The 14944-nt window shown below is 44.4% G+C and overlaps 1 protein-coding gene across 1 annotated transcript in view; it reads left to right on the forward strand.

Annotated features, from left to right (window-relative positions):
- The window catches only part of ATP10A (ATPase phospholipid transporting 10A (putative)), a 181637-nt gene that overhangs the window by 130161 nt on the left and 36532 nt on the right, over positions 1–14944 (forward strand). Inside the window, exons 10-13 of the mRNA XM_040336320.1 lie at positions 166–724; positions 8164–8267; positions 10178–10304; positions 12699–12883. Coding sequence (XP_040192254.1) covers positions 166–724; positions 8164–8267; positions 10178–10304; positions 12699–12883 — 975 coding nt within the window. The remainder of the gene's footprint in view (positions 1–165; positions 725–8163; positions 8268–10177; positions 10305–12698; positions 12884–14944) is intronic.

The following is a 14944-nucleotide window of genomic DNA, read 5'->3' on the forward strand; positions in this document are numbered from 1 at the left end:
TTAGTTGCTATTGAGGTTAAGGGCCCTTTTAGACCTTTTGCTGTGAGTTATTGCCTTTTGCACTGTGTGGGTAATGTTTTGGGAAGAGCTGGGCCAAGTGCAAATGGATTAAACCTCCCTTTTCGGTTTTAACTTCTTTTTTTTTTTTTCTTTTTTTTTTTAAAGGTTCGAGTCCGGTATGAACTGAAATCTCCTGTTAAGTCTATTGAGGACTTCATCCGTAGGTTTACACCGAGCCGACTCACTTCGGGATCAAATAGTAGCAGTTCATCAAGTCTTGCCACTAGCAGATCTATGCAAAGAATTGGATCAAGTATTTTGTCCTCCAGCTCTATTGAAGGCAATTTTATTAAGTTAGAAGGAAAATTCTCTGGCTCTCCACAGACTACTGTTGGTAGTCAGGACTCTCAACAAGGAACTAGAGTCATGGTTGATGGACAGGAAGGAGAGTTGCGCTATGAAGCAGAGAGTCCTGATGAAGCTGCTCTTGTATATGCTGCCAGAGCATATAGCTTTTCTCTTGTTGGTAGACTGTCTGACCAAGTAACTGTGGAGTTACCGCACTTGGGGAGACTAAGCTTTGAACTTTTGCACACCCTGGTATTTGACTCCATCAGGAAACGTATGTCTGTGGTTGTCAGACATCCACTTACAGATGAAATTGTTGTTTACACTAAAGGAGCAGATTCTGTTGTTCTCGACCTTGTCCAGGCATGTCCTAAAGGTAAGAGATAGTATGAGAGATACATAGATAATATAATTATTATATTTTCTCTTTCGTTCATGGACGAACACAGCCTTAATCTTGACAAAGTGGGTATTAGCCTTCCTTTAGGAGTGACTAGGCAGAAACGTATAGTAAAATGCTAAACACATCATACACACACTACAGCCCCACCCAGGGGGCGGGCCCTCTGGCTATAACCCCTCTCTCTGCATCTCGCAGATTAGTTTTTTTTCTGCCTAGTTAAGGAGAAGACATGACTCCCTTCGGGCCCATAGGCCTGGAGACTTTATTTCAGATTTAGTTTTGGATTGTTTTTTTTTTTTTTTTTTTTCCCTGTGATCTTCAATCAATTGCCGACTGGGCGACAGGCTGCATCCCAGATCCTTGTAGTCCGTCGTCGTCCCCCCCCCCCCCCCCCAGTTTTGGCCATTGAGCGTGTGCCGACCATAGTTACACAGTGGGTCGTCCACGACATGCCCGTCGCTCTACGGGTGGCCGGTAAACTAGACACTCCAGGGCACGCATATGACTGGTCTATAGGGCCGAGTCGCAGCAGCGGGAGATTATCTGTCTAGGATGCTTCCAGCACAACCCTCAGGAATGGTAAGTAGTAATCCCCTGCTTCGGCAGGAAGACAGAGCTGGGCATCCCTGGAGAGGTGAGTAAAGGGCCCTATCCTCCTTCTCCCCTCCTCCGTAGGCTCTCTGAGCTAGCTGCTGGGCAGGGGTTCCTCTGGGGAGCTTCACCTGGGGAACCATAAGCTAAATCCGTGTATAAAGCTGCATAAGAGTCTGCTTACCTGTGTGTCCTGCTCCATGCTGTCGGTGGCTATTTTTGCTGTGCCCATGCTGTATTGCTTTACTTGCACCATGTTCTTGTGGCCGCATTGTATTGGCCTATGGCGATGCTCGGCAGCCATGTTCTTGGTTATTCCTGCTGATGTGTACTGACTGCTGTATTACTCTGCTGCACTGTGGTTTTCTGCTAAAACGGCCTCCGCATTTTTGCTCCAGGATCCCAGATACGGCGGTGCTCTATACAATCGTAACTGTAGCCGCGCTGGGTAGCCCTCTAGCTGCCCTTTTAGCGGGCCGTTTTCCTGTAGATCTCACACTTAGCTAGGCTGGTGGCCATGCTTTTGTGGCCCACGCGCTGTTGGCCTCTAGTGTCAGATCGGCGGCCATTTTACCATGGATCAGACCATTTAAAAACGGCAGACGAACGGACACACACTGCTGACTGATCAGTCTGAAAGATTGACAAAAATGGCAGCCCCACAAGCAGCCTTCGATCCCAGCTTTGGAGAGCACAGATCGACAGACACACTCTGCTAGAGGAAGCAGCTCTGCTAGCTAAACCATCTACTATGGTTCCTGGGTGGTGAGTCCTCTGGGGGGGGTACCCCTAGTATCTTCTTCAGCCAGGAGTGGTGGGTTACTTGTTTGGGAGTCCCTGTGTCAGGTGTGCGAACAGCATGGCGTCAGAAGCAGACGTTTTTTTCTCGAGACACCTGAGCTGCCAATTGATGCCTCTGCACCCAATGTATCGGTGGACACTATGTTGGCAATCCTAGATGCCTTTGTTGCCAAGGTGGAAGCAGCGCATGGGAGAACGGGGGCTCGAAAGCCCCCCCCCCCCCCCCCCGCCATCTTCTGGGGACAACTCCGATGCAGAGCCGTGTCCAGCTAGCGCTCATGACCCTGGCTCTGAGGTATCTGAGGATGCGGACCAAGATCGCCCAGACAGTGAAGACGACTTCGGACCCAGGTCAGCACGCGATAGGGCTTTTGCAAGTGACCTTATCACCGCAGTGCAAGATACTCAAAAGATAGAGGGGTCTGCAGAAGCAGCAAGATGTACTGGGTTCCGTAAGGCAACCCGCACTGCAAAGGTGTTCACTTGTGTGTCTTTAGACAAACTTTTATACAAGGAGTGGGATAAACCACAGAAGGTTTTTTTCAGTGCCTGGTTTCACAAACCTGCAGACAAAGCTACGTCTGCACGAAGGTTTGCCCCCACGACCCGGTGGACATCTCAGGTCCCCGACCAGTGGATTTGCGAAGTAGAATTCTATCTTGTACTCTGAAGACACTATCTTGCCCACCAAACAGATTTTTTTCCCTCCCAACCTCCAGCTACAACCGACTTGTTGGGAAGCCCTATTTGGGGCAGTTCAAGGCCTGCTGAAACGCAGGGTGGTTATTCCTGTCCCAGTACCCCAGTTCAGGGGTTTTACTCCAATCTGTTCATAGTACCAAAGAAGGAGGGCATTCGCCCAATTCTGGACCTCAGGGCCCTCAATTGCTTTGTGAAGGTACAAAGATTCCGGATGGAATCGGTTCGCTCTGTCGTCGCTGCCCTCCAGCCGGGGGACTTTCTGGCATCCTTGGACATCAGGGATGCCTATTTACATGTCCCCATATGCACAAAGCATTAGAGACATCTGCTACTGTCTCCATGGGTCCTGTATACTGCACATTTTCCCACTTTAACCACTTCCTGTCCAGTGTATGTACAGTACTGTGCAAAAGTTTTAGACTGATGTGAAAAAAAATGCTGTAAATTAGGAATGCTTTCAGAAATAGAAGTGCTAATAGTTTGCTTTCAAAACCGCATCAATTCTTATAGGTACACTTGCTCGCAGTTTTTGAAGGAACTCGACAGTAATGTTGTTCCAAACATCTTGGCGAACTAACCACAGATCTTCCGTGGATGTAGGCTGCCTTAAATCCTTCGGTCTTATAATGTAATCCCAGATCGACTCCCTAATGTTGAGATCAGGGGTGACCAAGCCATCTCTTCCAGGACTCCTTGTTCTTAAAGGGGAGTTCCACCCACAATTTCACTTTTTAAATATAAATACCCCTGTAATACACAAGCTTAATGTATTCTAGTAAAGTTAGTCTGTAAACTAAGGTCCGTTTTGTTAGGTTGTTACAGCATTTAAATAGCTTATAATCTAGAATTAGACCGTGGCCATCTTAAGTGTGGGCATCATGAAGCCAGACTGTATGACTTCCTGGATTTCAGCTTTGCATATCTCGCACATGCTCAGTGCACAAGCAATGTAATAGGTTTCAGTCAGGTTTGCAAGGACTACTGGGAAACATGATGCCTATCCCAGAAACCCTTGCAAATAGCCTAGGCAAATAAGGAGGAGGAAGTAATGAAGGACTACAAAATAAAGGTATTTACAAGCAACAAATTAAATAAAAATTGTCCATTCTGAACACTATGAGATTAGAGCATGCAGCACAGACAAACATAAAAAAATGGGTGGAACTCCACTTTAAAGGGGTTGTAAAGGTAAAAAAAAAAAAAAATCCCTAAATAGCTTCCTTTACCTTAGTGCAGTCCTCCTTCACTTACCTCATCCTTCAATTTTGCTTTTAAATGTCCTTATTTCTTCTGAGAAAACCTTCCTTTCTTGTTCTTCTGTCTGTAACTACAGGCAGTAATGTGAGGCTTTCTCCCTGGTGTGGAGAAATCCTCTTGAGGGGGAGGGGGTGAGCAGGAGTGTCAGGACGCTCTCTACTTTGCAGATACAGAAAGGAGCTGTGTGTTAGTGGTCGTCCTGACACTTCTGCTCAACCCCTCAAGAGGCTTTCGCCACACCAGGGAGAAAGCCTTGCATTACTGTGTGTAGTTACAGACATAAGAACAGGAAGTGAGGATTTCTCAGAAGAAATAAGGAAATTCAAAAGCAAAATCGAAGGATGAGGTAAGTGAAAGAGGACTGCACTAAGGTAAAGGAAGCTATTTAATAATTTTTTTTTTTTTACCTTTTACAACCCCTTTAATGACATTGTCTGCATGTTTGGTGTTCTGCTGCAGAATACGTTTTGGGCCCGTCACATGCCACCCTGATAGTATGGTATGATGGATAAATATATGCCTGTATTTCTCAGAATTGAGGATACTATTGATCCTGACCAAATCTCCAACTGTATTTGCAGAAAGTAATCCCCAAATTTGCAAAGAAATTCCACCATGCTTCACTGTTGCCTGCAGACACTCATTGTACCACTCTCCAGGCCTTCAGAAAACAAACCACTCCCTGCTACAGCCAAATATTTCAAATTTTAACTTCATCAGTCCAGAGCACCTACATTTTTCTGTACCCCAGTTCCTATGTTTTCATGCATAGGACGTGAAAACAAGGTTAAGCGACTCAACTATGCACGTGAATGTCGGAGTAGGAGCAAAAATTCTAGCGCCAGAGCTCACGTTAAATTGGATGTAAACCCTTGCATATACCCAGTGAAGTGAACAACCTCAGATGATACATCATAAGTTTTACATGTATATCTGCTAGGGGTGTCAAATTTAATCGGTGCATCGCGATTCGGGTGTCCCCGATGCGGCACCGATGCATGCGACCGTAATAATTGATGCCTAGCCCCGTCCCCGCCCCTCCGGGGAGCGCTCAGTTCAGATCTTACCTTATGGTGCGCTCATATGATTGCTCGGCCCGCCTCTCTCCTCTCCCCACGCTGCTTTTACGTCTCACGTCTCTCCTGGCGTCAGCCCTGCCCACTGACTGTAACTAACAGATCAGTAGAAAGGCGGGACTGGACTGCAGAGAGAAGCGCAGCGCAGACTTTTTTCACCGGACTGGGCGGAACCCTGCCTGCTTGAGCCTGCAGCCCCGCTGAGCCTGCCCTGGTGAGTGCAGTAGTAGTCTGTGAAGGGGGGGGGGCACACTTGAGAGAGCCGAATGTATTATAGTGACTCAAGTGAGTCTGACGACTCCAGTCACCAACTTGAACTTAAGAGTCCCATAGTGGACCCCTGGCCTGGCTGCAACATCCTTCCATCCATCCATCTCTTGACTGGATGCTATCTATGTGATGTTTACAGGCAGCGGACATGGACACTGTTTTTCTTATTATATACACTAGCATTGTGTATCTTTTCACTTTATTTATATATTTATTTTTTTATTGCGCTGCACTGTTTATTATATAGTACAGGCAGCGGTTATCAGACAAGAATGGCAGTGGTGTGATTGTACTGAATTACAGGTGTTCACAATCTCTGTCTTGCTATCTCCTGTATCCTGTCTGCCATTCTCTGTCCACCTCCTGTATCCTGTCCGCCATCCTCTGACCACCTCCTGTATCCTGTCCGCCATCCTCTGACCACCTGTTCTGTACCCTGTCTGCCATCCTCTGACCACATGTTCTGTACCCTGTCTGCCATCCTCTGACCACCTGTTCTGTACCCTGTCTGCCATCCTCTGACCACCTGTTCTGTACCCTGTCTGCCATCCTCTGACCACCTGTTCTGTACCCTGTCTGCCATCCTCTGACCACCTGTTCTGTACCCTGTCTGCCTCTCCTGTAGCACAGGGCTCGACAAATCCCGGTCGCCATGGCAACTAGAAATAGGGTCCTGGCGACTTGGCTTGGAAGGGGGGGCTGGCACCATCTGGGGGTGAGCCGTTGGTATTACAAGTTATTACCACCAGATGTGTAAGCTGGCGCCATCTGGTGGTGGCCGTTGGTATTACAAGTTAAGCATTACAAGTTAAACAGCAATTCTAATGTCATTTTTCACTATTTTCACTGCCATCTTCTTCCCTCTAATTAGAACCCCCAAACATTTATATATATTTTTTATCCTAACACCCTAGAGAATAAAATGGCGATCGTTGCAATACTTTTTGTCACGCCGTATTTGCGCAGCGGTCTTGCAATCGTACTTTTTTTGGGGGAAAAATTACACTTTTTTTAATTAAAAAATAAGACAACAGTAAAGTTATCCCCATTTTTTTAAATAATATGAAAGATAATATTACGCCGAGTAAATTGATACCCAACATGTCACGCTTCAAAATTACGTCCGCTCGTGGAATGGCGTCAAACTTTTACCCTTTAAAATCTCCATAGGCGACGTTTAAAAAAACTCTACAGGTTGCATGTTTTGAGTTAGAGGAGGTCTATGGCTAGAATTATTGCTCTTGCTCTACCAATCGCAGCGATACCTTACATATGTGGTTTGAACACCGTCTACATATGCGGTCGCTGCTCACGTATGTGTTCGCTTCTGCGCGCAAGCTCGTCGGGACGGGGCGCGTTTCTGGCTCCTAACTTTTTTAGTTGGCTCCTAGATTCCAAGCAAATTTGTCAACCCCTCCTGTAGCATGTCTGCAGTGTCTGATCATCTCCTGTAGCATGTCCGCAGTCTCTGATCGTCTCCTGTAGCATGTCTGCAGTCTCAGATCATCTGCTGTACCACGTCTGCAGTCTCTGATCATCTCCTTTAGTATTTTGGGGGGAGAGCCATTCGCACCTGCGCTGCAATCGTGATGCATCGCGGAATTGAATCGTGGACTTGATAATCGTAATCACATCGACTCGTGAGACCGGTGAAGATGCACAGCCCTAATGTCTGCTGTCTTCAGCTTTTATATATGGTTTAAAAAGTGCACATCCTGTTAGAATTCTCTCTTTCTGTTCCAGCAGGGGGTGTGGAGTCTTGCTGAGACAGATGATTGGAGGAAAGGCACACACCCCCTCTCCTCATAGGCAGAGGCTTGCAGAGCTGTGCAGTGGATTGACCAGCTATCTGCTAATCTTATTAATAGCACCCGCCCTGACACATATTTCAGGCTGGTTTTATCACACGTGTCAGAACTTGTCAGAAGTTATCATTCTGATAACAGAAGAACGACGCGGGAGAAAGCCACGGGTTTGAAAAGCGATAAAATACTGCAGATATGTGCCCAGCTCAAATTTTATGAATCGGGTTTACATCCACTTTAAGTAAAGTGCTGCTTATGGAAAATTTTAGCTACTGTAGTTTGTCGCCATTTTACAGGTGTATGCAATCATCACCATGTTTTGGCATCCATTTACTCAGCACAACATCATCTTATATTGTGTTTTTGTGTGCACTAAAATTCATTCATGACTTTTTTTTTTCTAAACGTGTTTGATAAATAGCTGCCCAATTAGTGTGTAATATAAAAAAATTGTGACAGCCACCATTTTATTCTCCAGGGCCTTTGCTTTCAGAAAATATAGTTTAGGTATTTAAGTATTTTTAAGGTATTTTCTAGCAGGAAAATGCTGATTTAACCTGTATGTGAGAAATTGCCCCTGACGCCAAGTGTTCAAGAGGTTAGGATGGCTTAGGAACTACAGTGTAGCTGGGGTTTATTATTGAGCAATTGATCTCATTTTACATAAACAGCTCTTCAATTAAAGGAAACTGAACCAAAGCATCAATGTGTTATGATGTTTTGGTATGAATACTGATGTGTTAACAATGGCGATTTTCAGTGAAATCATGTGAACTGTGACAGAACTTTAAAATCTAAAACAGCTGGCTATGTGGTATAAAGTACACAACAGAACTTCTATGGTAAGCTATTGGTTTCTTGGAAAAAGTGCTGTTTTACCGATTTTACTGATATATTTATTTTTATATAGACATTTCTGTGGGAAAGTACCAAAGAAGAAATCAAGCCAAAACTCAGAATTACTTGAACTGTTATGCAGTTGACGGATTGCGAACTTTGTGTATAGCTAAACGAGTAAGTATGTGCAAGCTTTGCTTTCTAGGAGAGTAAATTTTTACTTTTATTGTGAGCCATTAATGCTTTGGCCTGTTAAAGCGGGAGTTCACCCGAAATTTTTTTTTTAACATTCGATTGATGCTCATTTTGTCAAGGGGAATCGGGTATTTTTTTTTTTTTAAATCGAATCAGTACTTACCGTTTTAGAGAGAGATCTTCTCCGCCGCTTCCGGGTATGGTCTTCGGGACTGGGCGTTCCTATTTGATTGACAGGCTTTCGACGGTCGCATACATCGCGTCGCGAGTAGCCGAAAGAAGCCGGAGGTCTGATCAGCCCCTCAAATTTCACTTATTTAATGAGAAATGTTTCTTTAAAAGAGACGTATGGGTTTTTTTTTTTTTTATTCATACTCACCTCGGTGGATGGAGCATCAGACCGATGCTGCAGCTGTCCCCCGGCGTCTCTGCACTGATAACTGAGCCACCAAACACTATCGATGGCTCGATTCTGCGATTCCCCGAGAGGAAAGGCATGGACAGTCAGCGTCTTTCCTCTCTGCTTCTCCACTTTCATTGGAGTGCTGACCTGTGGAGGGGCGGGGAGAGGCTGTCTCAGCGGCTCGCTGAAACTGCCATCAATCAGGGCACCTGGCGGGTCCCGACTTGGTAGTCGTGATGCGCTGTCCTGACTGCTAGTGGTGATGTCAGCGGAGAGCGGACTTCAGACTACTCTCCGCTGAAAACCGGTCACAGGAGTGGCAAACGAATTGCACTCCTGTGACCCAGAGTCGAAGCCGAGACTTAAAAGCTCCAGCTCGACTTCTCCTTTAATCTTTATCGCAGCCACATGGTAAAATGAACAGGATCTGCTCTGTACAGCGTGCTTCCTGTTCATTCACAAAATAAATAGTAAACATATGACCTTTTCATGTTTACTACTTCAGTATTTATAAATTAAATATTGGGTAATGAACACTGATCACCTTGGTGTTCATTCAGACTGACAAGGGATCAGTATATATGGCAGTCATCCGCAAACCCACATGTAATTTCCTGATCCGCCGGGACTCTTCTCCCCTGCAATTCTGTCTGCCCTTGCTTCTGCAAGCAGAGGAATCAGTGGGCACAGTGGAGACAACAGGAGAGAGACGGAACAAAGTGGTTTGCCCACACCCACTTGGATCCTCCTCGCAGGGCACTAGCTACTTCTCCTGCAGTCGCTCCTGCTGCAGATGGGGAGAGAAACGGGGAGATCGAAGGACACTGGGGGTGCCGGCGCCCAATGGGGAGGATCTCTGTCTGTAGCGCTGGGGGCTTATTAACTGCTAATTATAGCTAATCAGGTGACGCAAGGCATTCTGACCTGGCTAGGTGGAAGCAGTTCTCTGCTGCTCTACATTGGTGGCAGTGATACGGTTAAGTGCCTTGAATTTGTGAGACTGCATCTTCCTAATTTGTCCTTTTTACTATCTGATCTCTAATCAATCTGATTTAAAAAAAATTCAACCATTTATTAATGTTTGCATCCAACACCCATGTTGGCTCACCCACTGAGAGCAGAGCACCCCTTGCTTTGATTTCTTGTTTTCAGCAGTCGCGTATGGCTTTTTACTTGAGTCTGCTTATGTTACTTGCTGTCAGTTATGGTGAAAATAAGGCATGATGGCAGCTTCTCATTTATTTTCTAAACTTGTAAGTAATGCGGTGACTTGCCTGGGCCTTGTAAACAATCATAATTTTACAAGGGCAAATGTCATCCTCAATGTCTGCAAATATTTTACTTGAACATCACAGAATGTAAATATCCATCTTCACTTTGTCCGTTTTCAGCAATATCTAACAGAAAATGTATATTCTGCACGTACAGTTTGCATTGAAGATTATAGCTCCATAAATAAAACACATTCTTAAGAGACTTTCTGCTCTAGGTTCTCAGTAAAGAAGAGTATTCTTGTTGGCTGAAATTTCATTTACAAGCAGAATCCTCATTAGAAAACCGTGAAGAGCTACTGTTCCAATCTGCGGTCCGTCTGGAGACCAATCTACATTTGCTGGGTGAGTTTATTAATCTTGCTTTCACAGAATAGGAGGAGGCTGCGCGATGCTCCATGGCTACATACTTTTCCAGTTAGCTGATAATATTCAAGAAGCCTTTTCAGCAAAAGATATATTTTGATTACAGTCATCTCAAACCACATTTGCTAATTAAATCCATAGGAGTATCTTCTTGGCTTCCTTCTGTAATATCTATGTGACTATTAACCCACACCGTTGAGGTAATTGTCCTGAGATTGTCATGGCATAGCCAGTACAGTCTGTGGTGGTGTAATTACTAGCTAGCGATCGTTTTAAGCAGAAAGGATGTTTTTCTAATCTTGGGTAACGGTAAAATGTTTAATTATGAACATCTGGTGCTTGAAAAACTGTTTAATGTGTGCAGATACTCTTGATAAAACACTGACAGTGTTTCAGATTTATGACACTAGCAAAAGTGACCTGGCCATTACCTTGATGTGAGTGTATAATTGAAAGTATAAATCACTGTTGCCTCTGTGTGTCCTTGTTTTAGTCAAGTATGGCTTGTTGTGAGGCAGGGTATCTTGTGCTATATGAGAGGATTTTCTGCCTGTTGAACCGAGATAAACCGATATTGTTCAAGTTGAAGAGGCATTTGTATTCTTGCGCCAGCCATAGATGGAGCGACTTTCTTTCCTGCAACCACTTGTTGCAGCAAAGAAAATCAGAGTTAGCCCTGGTTCACACTGGGCTGCAGGAGTGAAGCCGTGCGAGTTCAGCTGAACTCGCACGGCTTCACTCCCACTGGCAGTCCCGATTTCGGCCGCGATTTAAGAGACATCTGTGCAGGTTTCTGTATGTAAATCGCGGCCCGAAATCACAAAAAGTAGTACAGGAACTACTTTTTGAAATCGGTGCAGCGCCACAGATGTGGCGTCGCACCTATTAGGACAGTGTCATTGCCGGCAAATGCCGCCGATTTGAGATGCGATTTCACATGTGAAATCGCATCTCAAATCGAAGGAAATCGTACCCAGTGTGAACCTGGGCTCAAGTGTTGAGCGAATCCCTCCTACGGAGCCATTGCGTTCTCCCACGTAGCACACACTGATTATTGCTAGCAGCTATAACAGCCACTAGCAAAAATTGCAAGTAAAATGCAACAGGCTTGTACATTGGTGCATTCAGCCTGCCCATGCATGGTTCGAATCTTGACCAGTTTCTGCTAAACCGGCCTGGATTCAAACCATCTATGGCCGGCTTTACTTGAATCTTAATGTGTTTGTGTTCTTCCAGAGCTGTGCAGTAATCTAGTGGAGCTTTGCCTCTTTGAAGAAGTTTCCCGTAATAGACAATCTGTGCTGCTCTCTCTCCCCTTGTTCAAAGTGAGTGGTATTGTAATCACGCCCCAGTAGTTTATGCAGGCATCTTGTAGTTGGGTGAGCCTCCTGATCTTCACTACAAGATCCAATCTAAAACAAAAGCAATATATTAAGAAGTGTAAATGGAATACCTAGCACAGAAAAAAAATGTGTGAAGGAATAAACCTAAGCGAATGCTCTAAAATCAGTTTAATAGTTTTCTGGCACTGCCTGGAGCTGTGAATACATTATCACTGTTTCTATATGAGCTGCAAGCTCCGATTCAACACAGATAACAGGTGAAATCGAATTTTGTGACTTTCTGTAACAGAAAAAAAATTGGGGAGCTGCAGTTTCTGTGGCTTTCTGCCAGTTTACCACTTCAATACCGGGCACATTAATTCCCTTCCTGCCCAGACCAGTGTTCAGCTTTCAGTGATGTTGCAGTACAGTGTAATCATAAAATGAGTGTGGGGGATATCGGGGAGACTGACTGACTAGTGACAGTTTTTCTAATTTAACACACTGTGACCAGAGCAATGGTGTTTGCATGTAACATTGTATTACTCTAGGGTAGTGAAAAGGATTTTTTTTTTTTTTTTTTAACACATGATTGTTTTATAGTGGTGAATTTCACCAGTAAAAGCTACTATTTTTACTGAATTCAACTGATTCATTCAGTGTGTTTTGTTATAAGCCACAGCTAATCACATGGTACAGATGGGCTGTGATTGACCCTGTCTGTACCATGTTATCACTGTGACCAAACACAATTGTACACAATAAAGGGCTTGAAAGGAAGCCATCCATTGTTTACAATTGTGTGATCGGCCGCAGCAATCACATGGTGCCGGTACACCGATTTAATCATCTGCTGATCTGTCTGACACAGCTGGTGACAGATCGTGCCACAGCACAACCCCAGGCGTGATCCGGGAGGAGGTCATATGATGTCCACTCGGATCGCGGAAAGTCCCATCTTGCTGACATTTTGCTATAGGCCGGGCAGGAAGTGGTTAAAGTGAGTTCTTTGATATGTGAAATTATCAATTGGCATCTCTGTCCTTTTCAGGTGCTACAGGTATAGAAGACCGCTTACAGGAAGGTGTTCCCGAGACGATTACTAGGCTGCGCAAAGCTGGAATGCAAATCTGGGTTCTGACTGGAGACAAGCAGGAAACCGCTGTAAATATTGGATTTTCTTGTAAGCTTCTGGATCGCGATGATGACATCATCACATTAAATGCAGAATCTATGGTATGAATTACTTGTGTCTGGAGGACTGTTTAACTATATGGGGCTAAAAGTAGTTAAAATATAAGTGAAAGACAGTTCTTAATGAGTAAGCCCCTTGCCCAAAAGTAAAACATATGTAGCCTTAGGCCCCTTTCACATGTACGAATCCTGTGAGGATCCATACCTTTTTCATGCGCTTGCTCAACAGTGATCTCTCTGTTGATCCCCGCTGATCCGGCAGATGACAGGGTGGTCCCTGCACTATGGTCCCCACTCTGTGCAGGGACCGCCCTATCAGATCTCCGCTCTCCTCTGTGGGGATCGGACGAACAAGGACCGTCTGTCCGTGTTCATCTGATCCGTAGACGGATGGAAAAATAGGATTTTCCTCAGTCTGCAGAATCGGACCATAGCAGGGACCGATGAGATTAAGTGTTGGCGGATGTTCATCTGCTGACACCCGCTATCCCATAGGAATACATGCATGTCCGAAAACTGATGGATGAACTACGGACATACACGTGTGAAAGGGGACTTACAAATGTATTCACCTGTACTGTAGCCGCGGTTTGGTGCCGCTGCCTGTTGATTTCAGTGGAAAGGGGCGCAGTAGGAGCGGTGTAGCACCTCAGTGTGAAAGCAGCCTTGGGATTGGTTTTGTTTTTTCTTTCGTGGTTCAGGTTTTGTTTTTTGGTTTATATATTGACTTGTATACCAGTAGGACTCCAATATCAATATTTGAGCCTTTAGGTCTGGAGTCGGCTTATATTGTTTTTAGTCTAATGTGGTTAGTAGGAGGATGAATAGTGCCCCATTTGTATTGATGGGAGAAATGGTGCCACATTGTTGGTGTAATTATGCCCTACTGTTGTCGGTGGAATAAATGATGCCTCGTTGGTAGTATCAGTGGGAGGAATATTGCTCCAGAGACCACTGTCTTGAATAAAAGTGTACTGTAGGAAGATAACATATCAGCTATTGGTGTCATCAGCAAGGAGGTACATCATTTCTTTCACTTTTTTGATGTTTGAGGAGCTTACATGGTTTGGAGAAATTATCTTCTCTAGCTCGCTCTAAATAAAAACCTATTTCTAATAACAACCGTCCACCTTGTTTTTAAGCAAGTCTGGAGTGGTGTATTTATATAAAAAAAAAAATGACAGATAGTGATCCTTTAAAACTCTTCTGTACATTTATTCTGTGCGAATGGGGGCAAAAACAAACGTTTAGGCTTTTTTTGTCAGTCAAATTATTGTAATCCATATAGAATGGAGTAAAACAACAAAATGCTGCATAATTTCTTCCTATGATCACCCGCTCCATCTACTGGCTATAATGAAGTATTTTCCCGATTCAACTGTATGAAGGAAAAAAAACATTTACCCTGTAGAGAAAATGGCTTAATACTTGTGTTTGCCGCTCCTTTTTTTTTTTAATAGCGCATGGAAATGTAAGACAATACAGGACACATGCTGAGTATTCATAGACCCTGGTTTCTAGGCTGGTACCTTCAAGTGATTGGTTATTGGCAAAGCTTTTGAAGACATTCCCCTTTGGTGTACCCATATAACCCTACACCGCTCTGTGTTTTCAGTTTTTTTTTTTTTTTTTTTTGCTAGGGTCCTAAGGTGTTGGACCTATTTAGTCTTGGGGAGAAATTACTCTGAGCTTACCAGTTTATTTTATTTTTGGATTCTTCAATGAGCTCTTTTCACTGTCTTCTAAAACAATAGAAGCTGTGGATCTGGGGGACCTTGGTACAACCTTGAGAACCCTACTCGGATGTGGGGGCTGCCTGTAATGCTGCTTTGGGCACTGGATCCTACATATGTCCACTTTGGAAGTGTTTTTTTTTTTTTAACACGTTTAGTTAGCTGCAGAGTGTTATACAGGACCAATGTTGTGCTCCTTCCTTATGGAACCCAGACCCTGAAGACCCCTTAAGGTTATGCCCACTGTGACAGACAAAGCCGGGACATTGCATAGGTACCAGCATCATAGACGGGTAAGACGGGGACGGGTTCCCTGTACCTCCTGACCGTTACTGTTAAAACCACAGCTGTTTGAAATGTATTTACTTTA

Source organism: Rana temporaria, chromosome 2 (genome assembly GCF_905171775.1).
Source record: "Rana temporaria chromosome 2, aRanTem1.1, whole genome shotgun sequence".
Lineage (NCBI taxonomy): Eukaryota > Metazoa > Chordata > Amphibia > Anura > Ranidae > Rana > Rana temporaria.